Here is a 21,830-nt window from a genome sequence, read left to right as displayed (position 1 = left end):
GCACAAGATGTGAAGAGACCAATGCAGCAAACAAGGGAAACAGCTGAAGAGGTAGTGAAGTGCGATGTGGTGTGGGCTGTGGTAGGGAATTTGGATTTTATCCTTAAAGCAGTGGAAAGACCATAAAGGGTTTGAACCAAATTTTCATTTGGGGAAGACCACTGTCAATAGCAGGCTGGATGATGTGGGGGAAAAAAGAGCATGCCCAGAACTCATCTTAAGAGGATCCCACCTTGTGTTCAGTAGTGGCCAAGATAAGCAGTCCCCTGGGAACCCAGCCACACCTCCTCACAGAGCTTCCTTATCACTACTTTGCATTGCTTTTGGTGGAGAAGGCCTGTAGTCTAAAGGCTTAAAGGAGGAGAAAATTACAGCAAGTTGTAAAAAAATATGGCAAAGACCCAACAATAGTATCTAACATTTCTTAAAACTGGTACATTAGTGCTCTGAATTTTAAACAAAGTCAGAGGAGGAGAAAAAAGTATTTTAAATGTGTAAGAAAAGTACATGTAACTTTAAAACAATTTTTGATATTGAAATGAGAAGATGCTTAGGGAGAGAGACCTCGTCAAAATAAGTCTTGAACTTTATCAAAACCATTTTAATTCTCTAGCAAATAGACTATTTTTCTTTTCCAACAGCTATTTCTCAGAGGAAAGGAGAGTTTAGTGGAAATTTTGTTCCAAAGAAGTAGAGGCTGAAGCCCAAAGCTCCAAATTGCAGTCAGAGCTCAGGAACATCTAACATCAAAGGCAACACATTGTTTAGAGGAACAAAGTCCTTGAGGCAATTTCCAAAAATTGCATATACTTTATTCAAGTCCCAATTGTGAATGTTGTGTTTTACTTGCACCCTTACAAAACCTGAATGGTGGCCAAATTGATTTGAGGCTAAAAATTTCCAGTTATGTTCTTAGAAATACCTGCTTTAGTTCTCCAGATTTAGTTGTTTTGATGCAATTTCTTACCACAGTCCCCTAAAGTCACCAACACAGTAAGTAAATACTTACAGTAAATAAATAAACAAATGTCTTAAGAGCAACTTAATAAAAAATGCTTTTAAACTTCTTTTGCTCAATAATCAAATATCTGGAGCTGATCTATAAAATGATCTTTGTCACGGTTTTCCTTCCATTTTCAGAAAGAAAAATAGATTATCGTGTAAATATTTCAATAGTAGTTAATACTTGTGCTTGCTTAGCAGTATGAAGAGGACTCAGATATCTGTTACTAAAATACATAGTTTGCAGAAAAAAAATGTCAGCTTGAAAGAAAAATAGCTCTACTCACTCACATAAATTTTTATATTTTCTAGTACTTAGTTAAATTTTACAGAACTTGCTGGTTATTCTAAGATAGATTCACACATGGGACAAATTGAATAATTTTATCAAACACTTCAAATTAAATAAACTAGCCCCTGGTTGAAAATGTCACCTAGGAGAAACAAAAGAAGTATCTCTTTGTACATTCCCAGGTGCTTAAGCTACTTTCAAAATTCAAGGTAAGGAAACCAAAATCCATAATATATACCCGTAACAACCATTGGGAGTATTTTGATATTTACATTTGACAGCAATAGCTCTCCAGTCTATCTCACTCTCCCACGTTCCTTGGCCCTAATCAGCTAATGGGCATCTGAGGACACATGCAGTTATGCAAAGCAGCAAAATTTCTGTGAATAAGGGGATACACAGGGCTTTTTACAATAGAATCTTCAGTTAGATTGATTAGGTAGAAAGCATCCAAGCAAATTTGCAACCATTGAACAACAGATGTGGTTTGCCTAAACCTCTTAGGGATGGGCTTATGAGAAAGGCCTCTCTCTCTCTCTCTCTCTCTCTTTTTCTCTTGTGCTCTGGCCCCCCAGATTTCTGTAAGTAAATTGGCTTTCAACAAATCTGATTGCATCATTCGCTAATGAAAGGTCAATTTAAATACTGTCCTTTTTAACTCAGAAGGTACTTTTACATTTTATATTACAAGGTCTCTTGGAACAACTAATCCAACTTCCTTACTTTACACATAAGAAATTTGATATCATAAAAATTAAATGACAAGCTCAGTTTAACACAGCTGGGAAGGAATAGAACCAAGACCTAATTCTGCTGGTTCCAATAATGTTTCCATTTTCAGATCTGTGACTGGTCAAAATCTTGTCAGCAAGATTTCTTGGATGTATTAGCATATTAGCTGGTGAACATTGGGGTGCATTGTACACACACACACAAAAGACAATTAAATTCTGGGATCCTAGGGCCAAGGAGTTTTAAAATAGTCATGTATTATTCATTTTGACTTTTTCACACCAATTTATTGTACTAATTACATTACATCTCTTAGCCCTCAGTGTCCTCTTGCTATAGCCTCTTGCTACAACCATTACTCTTCTAGTAATTTTGACACGAGGGTCATTTTTTAAATCTGTTCACTTTTCCTAGGAAGAGCACAGCCAGACTATTCCTGAAAAATCCCACTGCCATATATATGTGTATATATATTGAATATATATATATTGAATATATATATATTGAATATATATATAGAATATATATTGAATATATATTGAATATATATATTGAATATATATATAGAATATATATAGAACATATATATAGAATGTATATATAGAATATATATATGTAGAATATATATATAGAATATATATATGTAGAATATATATATATATAGAATATATATATGTAGAATATATATATTGAATATATATAGAATATATATATAGAATATTATATTGAATATATATAGAATATATATATTGAATATATATATATACACACACACTATATATATATATATGTGTATATATATATATATATATATATATATATATATGAGGTATTATGGAAGGTGTGTCAGCATTTGGCTACCCAACATTACACATTTCCTTAGTTGCTCTAAAAAGTATACTCTGCAGTCCTTACCCCATGCTTACTTACAATGACTCGCTGGTCAAAACTGGAAGGATGGGAAGAATTTTAGATAGAAATGTGGAAAAGGAGGAATGAAGGTAAAGAAATAGCATGAGCTAAAATGTGAAGACAAGGACATTGCAGTGTGCATTTGTGTGGAGACCAGGAGACAGGTGGCAGGCAAAGGCTGGCAAACTTCTCAGATTGACAAGAATTTAAAGTTTAAGTAGAAAATTAGTGCAAAATAAAACACAAGGGTAGCTTCAGCAAGGCCTCAAATTCCTCATTTAAAATTTTGTTTCAGTCCCCAAATACTGAAATGGCATTTGCTATGGCACTTTGTACAAAGTACATTACAGAGACTGGAACTGAATCACATAATTTTAGGTTCTGGAAGGGTGTAATGAATGAATTAATATACCACCCAGAATATTAAAGATTCCAAATTTTCATGACTGTATCATTTCACACTTATAATACCTGAATTGTTCCAGAACATTCACCTCCTTTCTTTCTTACCCTCACAGCTCTGCCCTCACAGTTGTGCACTAAAACAGACTGAGACATCTGTATACTGAGGCAGGGAACATGAGAAGGTCCCTGTCACTATTCCCAGGGTACCAAGAAGGAGGGGCAACTTGTGGGCCCAGGACACATTTAGGGATACAATGGGGAATAGAGGTCCAGTCTCCTAACACCATCCTCTGTGCTCTATCCACCAAATCACACGGCTTTCCCAAATAGTTGACATTCTAACATGAAACGTTATTAGAAGGAATAAAAATAAAGTGCAATATTGGACAAATAGCCTACAATTTTGCTTTATGCCAAAACTTCCAGTAGCCGAGCTCCTGTCATGATGTGATAAAGTCAGCTCTTACAGCTGTTGGTTTGGGTTTGGTTCCCTCCTGACTTACAGTTGATAGAAGTCTTATCTTACGAGAGCAAACTCTTACAAGGACACATCCTGCATATGAAATGCCTTAGTTTCCAACTCAGAAAACTAAATTTTCTAAGTGCTATAGGTTTTTTTTTTTTTTTTGCTGTTTTTTTTTTTTTTTTTTTTTTTTTTTTTTTTTGGCACTGGATGACCATGAATATTGGCTGATACATTTATTTGTGGAAGTTTTACATAGCTAATCTGTGGTAAAACAGTGACAAAAACTCACATCCGCTGACTTCCAACCCAGTGTCTTTTCTGCCAGGCCCTATTATTTTATACAGAATGAATGTATAAATGGGGATCTTGCCTGCCCCACCCCCACTCCCACCCCCAAAAAAATGTTTGGAGAAGGCTTTGACTGTTAAGCAATAATATACTCAATTTTGCTCTTGAACCAAAGGATTGACAAACTCAATCTGGGTCAAGTTGTCATTCATTTTTCTTTTTTGGAAGGGTTTTAGTAAGCCAAAATAGCCAGTTACAATTCAGAAAAAATGAGCTTGCTAAAGAACAGAGTGGTTGTTGTGATAATATTTGAGCCTAGTGTTTTGAATAGCCCTCAATATTCTGTTTGAACTTCCTGATCCCTAGCTCTTAAGGAAGGGAACAGCCTGTTAACTGGTGCATTTAGCAGGTGAGCTGTCAAAAGCAATGACCCAGCTTCTGTTCGTCTATAGAGTGACATGCTCTGGTAGTTCCCTTGAAGCGAGGTAGTCACACTTCTGCCTTTCCTTAACTTGATAGAATAATAGCTCCTCTTTGAGTCTGACTTGAAGCTGCTGTGGACTAGAATGACAACAGCTTCCCTCAGGAATCTTGAACTTTATAGCCTGGTTCTGTACTACCCAGCTGCTGGCCATTCTCGTTGTCCCAAATCATTATTGAGGCAGCAGGGTTAGAGAGATAAATCAGCCTATAATCTCGGCCACTGTACGTTCTTCAGCCCAGACAGAAAGAAAGCAAGGGATGTTCATCTACATTGTCCCAGTGAGAAAAGAGGTCAGAGTTCCAGTCCAGTCCAAGCTTTGCCACTAACTGGCTAAGGATCTGAGTAAGTCACTAAACTTATCTGAGCCTCAGTTTCTTGCTTCTAATATGAGAGTAATGGAACAGATATCCTGTAAAGAATGTCACTACTCCAGAATCATGGAAATTTATATGGCTGAGATAATAATATTCATATTTAACACATTATGTATTCATTACATGCTGGGTATCCTCTCTTGCCACCTTCAAAACCTGAGAGCATATTATTATATATTAACCATTATTTGTAGAGGAGAAAAACAAAGATCAGAAACATTGCCTAACTTGCCTAAGAGATTCAGCTGATAAATGGCAGAGCTGGGTTTTAAATTCAGATCTATTTGACTGCAGAGCTGTCTGCAAAGGTCTACTATGATCTATGCAGAATAAAAAGAATGAGAGCCCCAAGTAAGTTGCTTTGAGAAATTAAATTCTCAACAAATTATGTAACTACTCTCAAACAAGTCTTCACTTATGGCAAAGTAGGGCTAAGTGAAAAGATACAAAAATAATAACTCACCTTGTGTGTAACCTGAGGTGGGAGGGGGGTACCTCTAACACAGAAGGGCAGGGTGACATGTAGTGTCACAGCCATGTTATGGAAAGACAGATGTTTGTGGTTAGTAACAATTTGTTAGCTGAAACCTCCCTTTTTTTGAGCCAAGCATCTTTCTTTTTTAAAAAAAAATTTTTCTTCAACGTTTATTTTTATTTTTGGGACAGAGAGAGACAGAGCATGAATGGGGGAGGGGCAGAGAGAGGGAGACACAGAATCGGAAACAGGCTCCAGGCTCTGAGCCATCAGCCCAGAGCCCAACGCAGGGCTCGAACTCACGGACCGCGAGATCGTGACCTGGCTGAAGTCAGACGCTTAACCGACTGCGCCACCCAGGCGCCCTGAGCCAAGCATCTTTCAATCCACTTACTATGCCTATCCCAAATCCTCAGAACAAAAGAGGATCACATATTTTAGGTGTGCCAGCTTTATTTAAAATATTGGCATTTTGGCAGCTGAACTTCCTGCACACATTAGGTTTGAACTTAAGGAGTTAGGGTGGATGAGAAAAATTCTAATTAAAAGTGAAGGGGCACCTGGGTGGCTCAGTCAGTTAAGCATCCGACTCTTGATTTTGACTCAGGTCATGATCTCAACGATTGTGAGATGAAGCCCTGCATCGGGTGTGGAGCCTGCCTGGGAGCCACTTTCCTTCTGCCCCTCCCCCAATGGTTCACTTGCTTGGGAAAATGAAAAAAAAAAAAAAAAAGAAAATCTTATCCCAAGGTTCTCACACCACTGATACTTTCTGCCACTGGTTGAACAATGACAAATAGCAACAATAAAAACTAGATCAACATTCTCAATCCTGACTGCATATTGGAACCATCTGTGGTGCACAGGCATGAGATTCCGGTGTGCTGCCAGTGGCGGGAGCCATTGCTCCAGACTAAATCCACATGTAGAAGCTTCATTTTCCAGGGCTTTGAGAGCTACTCTTAAATTTTCTGAGGTTCTTATGGCACCCTTATCTAGAGCTTGAACAAATTCAGAAGACAATTGGATAGTAGCCTGATTTGCTTGAGAAATACTAACATTCACAATTTTCCATATTACATGATGGTACGTCTTGTGGTTTTGTCTTAGAAAAGCCCCTCTCCCCCTGCAGTTGATTTAACTACATGCAGTTTGCAAGGGTAAGCTCCTGAGTGTGTGAAGCGGACGACAGGTGGAATGGCTCTACTGGGAAGGTGGGCAGTAAGCCTGGAGCCTCGCACCCTGTGCCCACTGCCAGCTAGAGGCAGCTCCAAGGAGCTCTGCGAGAACTTAGCTAGGAAATCCTCAGTCTCAAACTGACTTTTCAAATTGCAGAATGAAATCCCTTGTGCAAGAGTTGGCAGACTTTCTGTAAAGGGACAAAGAATAAATATCTGAGGTTTTGTGGGCCACATGTTGGTCTCTGTTACAGCTCTTGTCGTTACAGTGCAAAAGTAGCTATAGGCAACGTGTAAGCCAAAGCATAAATAAATAAGTGTGGCTTTGTTCCAATAATTATTGATAGACACTAACATTTTATTGATTTTATAGATTTTATTAATTTTTTTTAACTTTCATTTATTATTGAGAGGCAGAGAGAGACAGAGCATGAGCAGGGGAAGGGCAGAGAAAGGGGGAGACGCAGAATCCGAAGCAGGCTCCAGGCTCTGAGCTGTCAGCACAGAACTCGACATGGGGCTCGAACCTATGGACCATGAGATCATGACCTGACCTGAAGTCGTTCGCTTAACAGACTGAGCCACCCAGGCACCCCGATAGACACTAACATTTTAATTTTACATAATATTCACATGTCACAAAGTATTATTATTCTTCTGATTTTTTAAAGCACTTAAAAAAGTAAAAGGCATTGTTAACTTGCAAGCTATCCAAGACCAGAGGTGGTCTGGGTTTGGCTCCCAGGCTGTAGTTTGCTGGCTCCTGCATTACTGTATTTAGAATCTCTGGCTATGGAACTCAGTTGTCAGTATCTTATAGAGACAGTCCCTCAGGTAATTCCAACGTGTAGTCAAGATAGTGAATTCCTTCATTAATGGGCCTTGAAATCAATTCACTGTGTCATTACTGGCATTAAAATAGTAAATTGTACAAAATAGAAGAGACTGCATCACACATAATAAGGACACTTATTATTTTGTGGAATTTTGTTTCATATATGTTTATGTATTTGTGCACAATGACTTACAATATACATTCACTACATCCTAATCACATGTGAAGGTGTCCTAACGTTGATATACCTTGCTGTACCCTACCTGAATACCTGGCCTCTGGAGGGGCTGAGGGAATCAACATCCCATGACACAACTGAAATCCATTCAAGGCACCCATAAGCTGTTGCCGAGTTGGCTCCACCCTAGAACAATCTTATCCAGCTTTTATAGGGTCCCTAAAAGCAGTTATAGTTTCTAAGTGTACTGCATCATTAAAATGATTTAAGAGTTCTGAGAGAGAATTCTTAAGAACATAAAGTGAACCACTGGGATAATTACAAATAGGTTATATACATTCAAAACAGGAGGAGGAAAAAAGCAAACTGACCATAGTGTATATGTCAAAACATCAGAAATAAATCATTAAAAAAAGAAAAGTGTGGAATAAAGGCAACAAAAGATACTACATGTCACTTGTGAGCCCATAAATGCACATAAATTAAATTTCCATGTTAAAATACAAAGACCTTTAGATTGAGTCAAAATAGGAAAAAAGACCCCAACAAATGTATGCTAGATCACAAGGAGCATAAACAAAACCAAAGAATGCAAAATGTGTAAAAAAAAAGAAAGTGCGAAGGTATGTTAGACAAATGAAAATAAATAAAAACAGGAATCAAAATTTTAAGATTAGACAAAGTAGAATTAAAGGCAAAGACACTTAAAAAGACATGGAGGATTAATTTCTACTGTTAAAGGATCTATTACACAATGATTCTTAGGTAAATATGGGCCATTATATCCCCAAAACAGAGCAACAAGAAATATAAAGCAAAAGAAGAAATTGACAGAATTACAATGGTTGTGGAATAATTTTAACAGTGATAGATCAATGAAGCAAAAACAAAACAAAACAAAACACTGACAGGACCTGAAAAATATCTGACTTGCAATCACAAGTGATTGATGTTGACTTTTCTGGAGTAATAAATCAATGAGAATAAACTTTATGGTGTGTCCCTACATTCCTATAGACTCATTTTGAAGTGACGTTGCTGAATTGCCTGACAAGATAGCTTTGAGATCTGTACGTGACAGAATAGCTCAGAGGACACCAAGAGGCATATTTGTGCAGTGTCTCTCCTAGCAAGATGCAATTTCACTGCCATGGTTCATCTTTCCAGTTGGCTTCAATAGATGGACTATACTCACTTTTCGTACTTTAGGATTATTTTCTTTCATTTGATTTTTAAGTGCAATCATGACTGAGAAATAAGTGGTAGTCATCAAAGGTATGATCCTTAGATTAAAAGGTACCTAGCCCAGATTAAAAGGAGCAAAAGGCTACCATCATAGTTCCCCAATTAGGGTTCATTAAGTGCAGCAGCAGAAGACAGACCATCAGCTTTCATTATAGGCTCCACTTCAGTGAAAGCATAAGCAGAACACTGACAATGTTGCAAGTCAGAAGAGCCAATCCTGACACAAGCCCATATGACAAACGAGGTAGTTTAATGTATTGACTAAGTGCATAGATTCTAGAGCCAGCCTTTGTGGGTTCAAACTAATTTCCCTACTAGTTGAGGCCTTGGGCAGGTTGGCTAATTTCTCGGTACCCTTGTTTCATCTTTTGTAAAATGGGGATAATAATTGTTGCTTACCTTATAAATTACTGACTTAGTAAAATGAGTTAAAATATGTGTAAATTTTTGCACAAATAGAAAAGCTGTTCTTAAAATTCCTATGGAATTTCTAGAACCACAAATAACCAAATTAATCTTGAAAAAGAACAAAGGTGGAGTACTCACACTTCAAAATTTCAAAACTTATTACAAAGCAACAGTAATCTAAACAGTGTGCTGCTAAACTTCTTACTCAACACATCTCTGGAGGCAAGGGAAACAAAAGTAAAAATGAACTACTGGGACCTCATCAAAATAAAAAGCTTCTGCACAACGAAGGAAACAATCAGCAAAACTAAAGGCAACTGACAGAATGGGAGAAGATATTTGCAAATGACATATCAGATAAAGGGTTAGTATCCAAAATCTATAAAAACTTATCAAACTCAACACCGAAAAACAAAGAATCCAGTGAAGAAATGGGCAAAAGACATGAATAGATACTTCTCCAAAGAAGACATCCAGATGGCCAACTGACATATGAAAAAATGCTCAATGTCACTCATCATCAGGGAAATGCAAATCAAAACCACCATGAGATACCACCTCACACCCGTCAGAATGGCTAACATTAGCAACTCAGGCAACAACAGATGTTGGCGAGGATGCAGAGAAAGAGGATCTCTTTTGCATTGTTGATGGGAATGCAAGCTGGTGAAGCCACTCTGGAAAACAGTATGGAGATTCCTCAAAAAACTAAAAATAGAACTACCCTACGACCCAGCAATTGCACTACTAGGCATTTATCCATGGGATACAGGTGTGCTCTTTTGAAGGGACACATGCACCCCCATGTTTATAGCAGCACTATCAACAATAGCCAAAGTATGGAAAGAGCCCAAATGTCCATTGATGGATGAATGGATAAAGAAGATGTGGTATATATATATACAATGGAGTATTACTCGGCAATCAAAAACAATGAAATCTTGCCATTTGCAACCACGTGGATGGAACTGGAGAGTATTATGCTAAGTGAAATTAGTCACTCAGAGAAAGACAAAAATCATATGACTTCACTCATATGATGACTTTAAGAGAAAAAACAAATGAACATAAGGGAAGGGAAACAAAAATAATATAAAAACAGGGAGGGGACAAAACATAAGAGACTCATAAATATGGAGAACAAACTGAGGGTTCCTGGAGGGGTTGTGGGAGGGGGGATGGGCTAAATGGGTAAGGGGCATCAAGGAATCTACTCCTGAAATGATTGCTGCACTGTATGCTAACTAATTTGGATGTAAATTTTAAAAAATTAAAAAATAAAATTAAAAAATAAATAAATAAAAAATAAACTCTGAGGACCAAAAAAAAAAAAAACAAACCAAAAAAACCAAAAAAACAAAACAAAACAACAACAACAAAAATCCCACAACAAAACAAAACAAAACACAACAAAAAAACAATGTGCTGCTGCTCAAAGAATCAAAGGAATAGAATTGGGAGTCTAGAAATAAACCCACATTTTTATCAATCAATTTTCAACAAGGGTTCCAAGACCATTAAATAGTGAAAGAACAGTCTCTTCAACAAATTGTGCGAGACAACTAGTATTCTAATGCAAAAGAATGAAGTTGGATTCTTATATCACGTCATCTAAAAATATCAGATCAAAAAAAAGGACCAAAGACATAAATATGAGTTAAAATTATAAAACCCTTAGAAGGAAACATGGGAGTAAATCTTTATGTTCTTGGGTTTGCAGTGGTTTTCTTTTGCAATATAGGACACCTAAGGCACATGCAACAAAATTTTAAAAAATAGATAAATTGGACTTCATCAAAATTATAAACTTTTTGTGTTATCAAAGGATGTTCTCAAGAGAGTAAAAACATGATCCACAGGATGGGAGAAAATATTTACAAATCATCTATCTGATAAGGGTCTTGTATACAGAGTATATAAAGAACTGTTGTAATGTAACAAAACCACAAACAACCCAATTTAAAAATGGGCACAGAACTTGAGTAGACATTTCTCCAAAGAAGATACACAAATGGCCAACAAACACATGAAAAGATGCTCAACACCATTAGTCACTAAGGAAATGGAAATCAAAACCACAATGAAATATGACTTCACACCTACTAGAAAATAACAAGTGTTGCTGAAGATGTGGAGATATTGGAATCTCATACACTCCTGGAGGGGCTGTAAAATAGTGAAGCTTCTGTGGAAAAAGTATGGCATTTTCTCAATAAATTATACATAACATACCATATGACTCAGAATTTCTACCCCTAGATACACTCAAAAGAGAATTGAAAACAAGTGTTAAAAAACAAAAAAACTTGTACAAGAATTTTTATAACAACACTATTTCCAAAAACCAAAAATGTACACAAGACCAGTCTATCAACCGATGAATGAATAAATAAGATGTGGTACATCCATGCAATAGAATATTATTCATTCATAAAATAGAATGAAGTACTAACACTTGCTACATGCTAAGTGAATGAAGCCAGACATAAAGACCATGTATTTACGATTACATGTATATGAAATATTCAGAATAGGGAAACAGAAACAGAAAGCAAATTAGCTGTTGCCAAGGCTGGTGGGGGTGGGGGGTGGGGAATAAGAGTTTAATGCATTTGGTACTTCCTTTTAAGCTTATGAAAATGTTCTGAAACTAGATAACAGCTACAGGAGTACAGCATTGTGAATGTATTAAATACCACCACTGAGTTGCACATTTAAAAATGGTTAAAATGGTGAATTTTATTACATGTATGTCTCCACACACAAAAAATTAAGTATATGTACCTGGCTTAGAGTAGTGCTTGGCAGTAGGTAAATGCTCTATGAATGCTGGCTATTAATCTTTGGAATGTAACTGTATACAGAACCTAATCTATACTATACCCATCTAGAGATGGATGCACCAAAGTTGATTAGCTATACATAGAATTTTGTACGCTAAAAATAAAGATGGCACCTTCTTTTCTGGTGCTTACATATAATAATTTGTATACAAAGAAACTCTTAACAAAAATCCCCAAATAGAGAGGCACCTGGGTGGCTCAGTCGGTTAAGCATCTGACTTTGGCTCAGGTCATGATCTCGCAGTTTGTGACTTTGATCCCCATGTCAGGCTCTGTGCTGACAGCTGACAGCCTGGAGCCTGCTTCAGATTCTGTGTCTCTCTCTCTCTCTCTGGCACCCTCCCCTGCTCATACTCTGTCTCTCTCTCTCTCAAAAATAAAGATTAAAAAAAAAAATTAAAAAAAATCCTCTACTATAATTGGAAGAGATGATTCTTCTTCAAAATATTTTTCACTTAAAACTTGCACATAGTGATTAATGAATTATTTTTAAATAAAATGGGCAAAAATTCTTTCACTTTTTGATAGCAAATGCATGTGTACTCACAAAGGTATTTCAAAAAAAATTATATATGACAAATGTAGGTAAAATGATCCTAAGACAAATATTAAATTCAGCACGATATTAAAAGAATACTTTACAATAGCCAAGTGATTAATACTAGGATGTGAGGTATAGGGCAATGTGATAATAACCATTGATATAATTCATCATTCAACATATTGAAGAATAAAAATACTGTGAGATAAATAGAAACTAATAAGATGAACAGACATTCTTAAAGAAAACCAAACAAAAGTTTAAAAAGTATTTCTGTTATGTTAGGTATAACAGATACTTTCTTTCTTGTGACAACTGTCAGGAAATGTATTATTTTACCATTTAGCTATGGAAGTCAACTTTCAAAGTTTCAACAATGATGCATAAAAGGCATTTTATAGAATTTAAGATCTTTTCTTTTTCTTGATTAAAGCTGTTTGTTTAATGCTAGCAAGAAATTTCTTAACATAAGGATTATTTGCTGAAAGCCGCAGACATCGTAATTAATGGCGAGACATTCATATTATAGACAGTCTCAAGACAAGGATGACTATCACGACCATTATACAGCATTAACTAACATAAATAACATTTAGAAGTTCTAACAAATGCAATATCATAAGAAAAGCAGCTATGAACATTTATTTCAAGTGAAGAAGAAACAAAATTTCACTTTTATAAGGAATATGATTCTTAATTTTGGAAATTGAAGAGTCAACTATTTTAACCAAATAAGGTTAGCCATCTCACTTATAAAATGAATGTATACAAAGTGATAAATTCATCTTAGGCCATTGATAAACAATTTGAAAATGTAATGAAATATATTTTAATTAAAACAATAAAAGGACATGTAAAATATCTCTTCAAAAGGAAATACATAAAATTTATCTAAAGTTTTTTTCAGAATTTTTTTCCGAATTTTTTTCAAACTCTTCAGAGGACATAAGATAGGGCTCAGTGAAAAAACATGATATATTCCCGATTCAAAGATTTACTATTACAAAATGTTTTATTTGCTCTGAGCCAATTTATTCATTTCATTCTATCATTCATTCCATTCTAGCCAAATAACCCTGGGAATATTTTTATGTTGCACAAGGGATAACTTTCCCAAATGATTCTGAAACTCATCTGGAGGAATAAACTAAAACTTCTGGCTTCCAGTCAAGGTAAACTAGCTTCTTGCAGATCAAGCCTCCTGTCCACAAGTAGAAAAGCTGAGCAAATTTAACACACCTAGAGAGGGCATCAGAGCCTACCAAGACAGCAGGCTCTGAAGGTGGAGAGGAAGTACAGAGAGGTGAGCTTGCCATTGGCTTTCCCCTGAAGACATTTGTCTATTTTCAAGTGAGACCTGAGAGGCCCTGAAACTTGTGAGAGATTTTAATGGTCTCACAGAAGTAGGGGTTCAGGGCCCACTGAGGAGGAGTGGAAGTCATGACAAACTCAACACGTGTAAAAAAAATTTTTTTTTAAGTTTATTTATTCAAGTACTCTCCATACCCAACATGGCACTCAAAACTCACGACCCTGAGATCAAGAGCCATATGCTCTACCAACTGAGCCAGCCGGGTACCTCTTATTCTAAAAAAAACTTTTTAAAATAAACGCCATGAGATTTTTAAGTTGGGGCCTCCAAAGTGCTATTCCCTAGAAGTGTGTGTGGGGGGGCGGCGGGGAACAGAAAGTGAGCTTTCAAAAAGATGGATTTCTAGCTGCAACTCAGTTGCTCAGTTGCTGAGTGGATTAAGATGTTTCTTCTCAGTAACTGCCCACTGGAAGCCAAGATCTGACCTGGCACTGGTTTGCCTCACCTCACTCACCTCACCTCAGACCTGACTCTGATGGATCCCAGCTATGTTTAAAATTCTGACATGTTATTCATCATTGATTTTTTGAATTAATTTTGAGTTTTTAAAAAATACTTTATGAAAGTGTTTATCTTGATGACTAAGGTTTTGGTGCCCCCTTAAATTTGGTCCTGAGGTGAGTACCTCACTTGTCCCATTCTAATCTTCAGCACCGAGTCCTACACTTGAAATTAGTGAATTTCACTGCATGCAAATTATAACTTGGTAAAGCTGTTAAACACACACACACACACACACACACACACACACACACATACACGCACACACACACACACACACACAGAAATGGTTTGTTTTCATTAGCAATCAAGGAAATAAAAGTCAAAACATAAATACACCATATTTTTCACTTAACCTTAATTTCAGATACAAATTTCTGGGACACAATTTGGGAAGAAGGTACTGAGACAAGATGCTTTCAAAATTTACTGAGAGTATATACTCTGGCATAACTTTTGGGGAAGCAAATTTAGCAATATTCATCAAAACCTTTAAAAAGTACATATTCTGACACAGAAAGATGAGTCTACAAGGATGTCCATCATAGTGTTGTTTAGGTATTAAGGAAGGCACTTGTGATGAGCACTGGGTGTTGTATGTAAGTGATGAATCACTAAATTCTACTCCTGAAACCAATATTACCCTATATGTTAACTAATTACAATTTAAATAAAAACTTGAAACAAACAAACAAAAACAGACTGTAAAGTAGAAACAACCTAAATATTTGAAACACGGCATAGGTTAAACAAACCATAGTTAGGCATCAGATGTAATATTGTGGAGCCATTAAAATGTTTTGTAAGTGTACTCATTAATATGGAATAGATGTTTTTTAAGTGAGGAAAAGTCAGGTTTCAGAATATTATATACAGTAATTTAAAAAAAAAATTTAACATTTATTTATTTTTGAGAGACAGAAAGAGACAGAGAGCTAGCAGGGGAGGAAGAGAGAGAGGGAGACACAGAATCTGAAGCAGGCTCCAGGCTCTGAGCTGTCAGCAAAGAGCCCGACACGGGGCTCGAACCCATGAACCGTGAGATCATGACCTCAGCCGAAGTCAGTTGCTTAACTAACTGAGCCACCCAGGAGCACCTACAGTAATTTTTGAAGTACATATTTATAAACGTGCCTAGAAAGAAAACCACCTGGAATATTTGTACCAAAATATCAACAGTGCTTATTTCTGGATAGCAGATCAGGAATGATGCTCTCCTCTCTTGAGGAAGAAAGTAGAATATGTTGGGTAAGGCTGAGGGTTCTATGGTCAAACCTCCTGGATTTGTATCCAGCTTTCCTGCTCACTGACTGTATGTCCTCAGGCAAGTTTTTAAAACGTTCCGAACCTCTTTTTTTTCATCTGCACGATGGGAATAATACCTATTCCACAGAGATATTGTCAGAATAAAATCCACGTAGAGGGCTTAGCCTAGTGCCTGATATACAGAAAGTGTTCAGTTTGAACTAATACTTTTCTCATTTTTCTTGAATGAATACATGAAAAGTTAAATATATGCCATGACTCTTGTTCCCTCTTTACATATGGTTTTTGTAAAGGTGACAGTTCATTGTCTCTATCACTGGGTAATTGCTTAAGTTTAACACTTCTGTCAGTTATGTCGGTTTCTTGGAAAGAAACCCAGGCCTTTTGCTTGTATCTTCAAAGCAAATTGCTAAATTTGAGTCTGATTCCAAAATATCAGAGGAGATGAAGCTTTAGCTGAGATGATGTCAGGAATCTCCTCCAGTACCTTTGCTCTGGCAGTTGGTATGACGCCTGGGGACAGAGAGAAGAATGTGTGGTATTTTATGATTTGGGGCCTACAATGGTTTTAGAGTCTTTAATTTTCTGAGACAGACATGGGCCTGGCTCCCATGATGTTACAGAAGTCTCTTAGTGAACAGTGTCCCAAGGTTCTATGCGTCTGCCACTTTTCTGATACTCTTAGCTGCTGGAGTATGGCTGTTGGCGGCTTGGGGTTGTGTATCACAATAGAGTTGTGTGTCATAACAGATATGTATGAGCTGTGTATTGTAACAGATGTGGACAAGTTGTGTATCATAACAGAAACAAGCCCTATTAAAAATTGAAAATGGGAAAATTAGTAATGATGGTGTATCTCCTCTGTTTACCGACAATTCTTGCTTTTTTCTCTATCAGATTCCTGAAATAAGAGTCAGCAGACATTCTAACCAAGTTTATTTGAGTAACCACAGTGAAATGCATCTGCCAGTATCTTGGTTTTCCTGTTCATATTTGTCAGCATTGCGTAATGACAGAGGCCTCTTAGAAAGCAAAGATTATTTGTTCAGTTTACCTTTTACATTTTTTTTTACCTTTTCCTAATTAAATATGCAGAAATGATGATAATGGCTGGAAATCTATTACCCATCTACTTTTGTTGGTAACTTACGTGGTGATTGAACAGTCGTGGCCCTTACTGGTGATTCGTGAGTCATTGAGACACTTTCAGTAGTTAGTTGAGAGGAACTATAGCCTATAAAGACAAATTGAGGAAATTACTTAAAATGTGCTTCCCCAAAAGGTTCATAGATGTTTTCAATAATCTTCTAGAAACCAAAGTAAAAAGAAATCCATCACAGGAATGTTAAATCTGGTTTGCCAGTTTAAAATTAGTGGGTGTCAGTCTTGAGGTACCGTCTCTTTTTTCCCTTCTTAGAGGGATCCTTCCCCAGGCATTCATAGTGAGGTGTCCATTTCTGTCTAAAAACCCAATTTTACCCCAAGATAATGAGATTTATAGGTTTGGGAACAAGGCTACAGGTCATCTCAGGCTGACCTTTGGGAACTCATAGAAGTTAAGCGATGGAAGGGATTTTAGATACTATCTATTCTGTGTTTTATTCAATAGGGACAAGGAAACGGATGCCCATGAGGATGAATTGATTTTCCACAGTGAAACTAGTCTGCTGCAAAATTCTGGTCATTTGTTATTTCTGCAACTATTATTTATTGAGTGCTTACTATGTGCCTAGCAATGTGTGGGATGCATAAATAAAGACACAGGTTTTACTAGTGAGAAATTTAAGTAGTCCCTGAAATCCAGCTCAGAACTCTTCCCTACAACATTTACATGGACAGAAAGGCTCTCTTTTTGGATCACTGAGAAAACGGAGATGCCTGTTTCTTTACTTACTCCTTCTAAGCATGTGCTTTTCAAACTGATATACCTGCTGACATATGGAATAAGATGTCCAGGGTATCATGGTCTACCTACACGGAGCTCTCATTTTGCCTAAACAAATGAAAACAAATATTCTTTCCTTCCTTCTCCTCCCTCCCTTCCCCTTTTTCTCCCTCCTTTACTTGCTTCCTTGCTGATTCACCTGATATCCTATGACATGTCAAGAGCTGTGCTAGATTCTGGAGATACACTAACGAATAAAACCCGTGATAACACCTGTTCCTTGGGATCTTCCAATTAAATCAATAAATTATGGCCTAGGATGCAAATTTTGCACAAATTTTAAAGTAAAACCAGGAGACTGAGGGTTTACTTTAGAGGGTCCTGGTTTATGAATTTCCTGGTTGAAGTGTTACAATAGTGCACTCTCAAATTCCTTCTTAGTGTCCGAATCTGATTTTCAAATAAAATCATTGAACACACTCTTGTCCAGTGTCAGAAATGTTGCCTTTGTCCTTCCCCCAACTTTTGCGAGGTCAGCTTCTTCCAGTCGTTCACCTCTCTTCATAAATGTCACTTATTCCAAGAAAAATTTCCTGCTACTCTTTTGTAAATCAGCCTTCTGCATTATGTTTATCGCCTTTCCTGGCTTAATTTTATTGGTGTTCTTTATCATCGTTCTTATGTTAGTGATTTACTTATTCAGTTTAGGGCTGGTGCTCCCTCTCACTGCCCTGACTGTGTGCTCCACAGGAGCTCACTGCTCCTACTGGCGTGGCCTCCGTGTCCAGCACCTGACACGCAAGCGCCGAACGAACAAATGAGTAAATGAATTCAGGGATTGGGAATCACATAATTTCAAGAGAACTTACTCTCCATTTGGAGAATGACATCTGATACATTTAGAATTAGGAATAGTGGCTTTACCCTCAAGATCTCCAGGGAAAGAAATATCATCTTTTCTTTATTTTTTCCCCTAGCCAAAGATGTTTAAACCACTTTCCAGGTTCTCTACTTAAACTAGTGAGTAAGGGGGTGCTCAAACACCTTTCCATTATTCCATTATTCCAGAGAATGTCTTTGGATGGTTTCAGAAAACGCAAAGATGATGGCAGCATTTGCAATGAGGGCCGCGGGGGGCCTTTGGGGTCGGTTGGCCTTGATGACCTCTCATGAACTGTCATTGAAGACCTTAGTACACTATCCACTTGAGCAGTTGTAGACATGAAGCATTTATTTCTTTTCCAGGAACCCTTTCCAAATATTCCCCACCCCCCCGCCACAAAAAACTGGGTAACGTATCTAGTTCAATTGAGTAGGCCTTCTTTGCCCTCTGAACAGCACAGTACCTCTTTTCTTTTCTGTGTAATAGCTCTAGAAGTATTGGAATATATTTAAATATTATACTACATCCCTTCTGCTTGTTTTCTTTTCTTCAAGCTAAATGTTTTCATATTTTGCTACTTAAAAAAAAAGAGAGTAATTTTGTTAGTCTCCTGTTTTCCTGTAATTGTCCCATTTTCCCTGACTTCTCAGAAATCATCCTCACACACCCAGATTTGTTCCCTAGCCAGTAATTACTATCATAGCTAAATTATTTACTAATTTGCTATTCCTTTGTATAGTCCCTATTTCATTAGTAGGAGGCAGGTACCAACACTGTAGGCATTTTACAGATGAAGATAGGGAGGTGAAAAGAGGATAATTTGCCTTAATGTCCCCCAGCCTTTCAGATGTCAAACCAGATTTGAGCTTAGTTCTGTCTCTTCCTCATCCCTATGCTTTAACCATTACACTTTTTTATTGGCTAATATATCTTAGAAAATTCTGGCTCCCTTCTCTATCTCCTAGAGAGTGTCCAGTAGATCCTTAATATGTGCTCCAATTTGAGTTAGAGCCATGTCTGAGGGCTCCATACATTTCAAGTAACTGCCTGCTGCTTATCTATGTATTTCCAACACGTAAACAATGCATTTGAAAAGACATTAACCATCACATTCTCAGAAAAAGGCCCAAAATATTGCTAATTTAATACAACTTAGTAATACTGCACGTTATTTCTTTATCTTAATGAATTGATTTTGATTTCTCCCCAAACCACCTAACACTTAAGCCAAAAAGCTGCTTTTTCTTCTTCCTCCATCATACCTCAGTAAAAGACCAAAGAGTGGGAAACAGCTCCCCCATGGATGCAGACTTCATGCTTGTAGCTTGTACTTTTTTGGCGGGTGAAGGAGATTATAATTTTTCACAAAACGTTTTGAAAACTGAGGATCACATATCCACCATCACTTTCACTAATGACCGTTTAATTTAGAAGTTAACCTCATTAAGCACAAATAAGGCAATAAATTTATTCACACAGAGACATTTCTCATTATATTTGGTACAATTCTTTTCACTGTGGCGAGGCTTTGAACTGAAGCATGCTACTGGAAAATTGTGATCCAGCCACAATTACAGAACTCCTTAACCCAATTCCCTCCACCTTACCAGCTGAGTCCCAATAGAAATCCATCCACCAGACTGGGCTCTGAGATACTACTCATTTATTTATTCATTTAAGTAAGATAGAACTAAAATCAGGTAGTTTACATTTTAACCTATAATCTGACATCCACTATAACAGCATCATGCTACAAAAAGAAATGTACTTACCTGAGAGTAGGAATACAGTTAGTATTATTGTTTTTTCATACATCCTGAGATCATGAGCTGGCTCTCAAAAGTCAGTACCAGAAAACCACCAAAGACAACTGGAGTGCAGTCTGTGGCCCCAGCTGGGACTCTGTTATCTTTCCGACACACCTTTCTGAGGCATCAGTTGATAGGCCTGGGAGGCATTTTAAATTATGCAAATTTGTGAAACATCTGTCAATAAAGATACATGGATAGCGGCTTCACCGATTAAAGTGTTAAGTAAAATCTTCACTTCAGGGAACTGTTACATGTTAAGTCTACTTTGCATAAATTAAGTGGGCATTGCAAGGCAGTGGTCTCCAGAAGCTGCCCGTTTGAACGAAGAGGAATTGGACCTTGATGGCCTGAGACTGGGGCCCTGAGCAAGGCTGGGGTAGCTATCAGGGAGCTAGAGACCTTCTTGGTTTTCATGTAGATGTTCTCCTGGGCGAGGATGACAATGACTTCTTACACGTGAAATAAATGTATTTGAGAGGTTACCTTACCACTGAGTGCTCTGGGGTTTGAAAGAACTCTCCAACTCACGACAAGCCACACAGCGATATGAGAGTACATGAAACACAGGGAAATTTGAATTCAAAACAGCATTTCAGTTCAACAGCTAGTGCCCACATGGCTGCGGTCAGTGAATCATCTCTCTCCAAAATATGCCTCACTAAGTAAGCGTGAGTGAATGCCAAGGCAATAAATGCAAACGCTCAAAACCAAAAATAGACAACCCAAAAATCTTGTTGTAAAGCAGGTTAAAATGTGGGTTATGGAAGGCTGAGGCATATCCATTTTAAAGGGAGGCATAAAAAAACAATCATATGAATTAAATCTGAAACAGCTTAAAGAAGGTGATCTCCTTCCTGTGAGAGCCGGGAATATCTTTCCTGTTTGACCCAGAAAATCAATTTGCTATGTCAGCAATTTGTCAAATAAATTATATGTACATTTTTACCCAAAATGTGGTTAAGAAACTATTTAGGAAACTAGTGGTTTGCAGCCTCAGGATATGGAGCCACAGACAAAAAAAATAATCATTTACTGGGGAAAATATGGAGATAAATGTTAGCTAACATCCCAGAGAGGGGTTCTGAGGGGATAGAGAAGGCACTGAGATGCAGACCTGAGGGGGAACTAAGACTGAGGGACACAGGGGGGTCTCTGAGAGACAGCGCAAGAATGTGAAAGCCCCAGAATCCTGAAGCCCCTCTGAAGCCTGTGCCAATTCATGCAAAAACAATTACAGCAAAATTTACAAATCATTAAATGTAACCAATATTCAGTAAATGAATAACTTGCTTACTTTAGTATTTGCTATGGCTGGGTATCAGATTGGGTTGCAGAAATTGTTTTCAACAGATACTCAAATAAAGGAGATTTATTTTGGATATTATTATGATCAATAAAGATTATGTCACATGATTTCATATTTTTAAGGAGAGAACAATTATCATGAGCCTTAA

At 37.2% G+C, this 21,830-nt stretch overlaps 1 protein-coding gene across 2 annotated transcripts in view; it reads right to left on the bottom strand.

Annotated features, from left to right (window-relative positions):
- GYPA (glycophorin A (MNS blood group)) overlaps window positions 1-20,965 on the bottom strand; it is a 36,419-nt gene extending 15,454 nt beyond the window's left edge. Inside the window, exons 1-2 of one of the 2 annotated variants that reach the window (XM_045466657.1) lie at window positions 20,338-20,965; window positions 16,948-17,031 (exon numbers count right to left, since the gene is read on the bottom strand). In XM_045466657.1, coding sequence (XP_045322613.1) covers window positions 16,948-17,031; window positions 20,338-20,380 — 127 coding nt within the window. In that variant the 5' untranslated portion in view covers window positions 20,381-20,965. The remainder of the gene's footprint in view (window positions 1-16,947; window positions 17,032-20,337) is intronic. The other variant, XM_045466664.1, reaches the window with a different exon arrangement.
- Between the last annotated feature and the right edge of the window lie 865 nt (window positions 20,966-21,830).

The sequence above is a fragment of the Leopardus geoffroyi genome, chromosome B1 (genome assembly GCF_018350155.1).
Source record: "Leopardus geoffroyi isolate Oge1 chromosome B1, O.geoffroyi_Oge1_pat1.0, whole genome shotgun sequence".
Taxonomy (NCBI): Eukaryota; Metazoa; Chordata; class Mammalia; order Carnivora; family Felidae; genus Leopardus; species Leopardus geoffroyi.
Note: the sequence above shows the minus strand (reverse complement) of the source record. Positions and strands in the feature narration are given on the sequence as shown.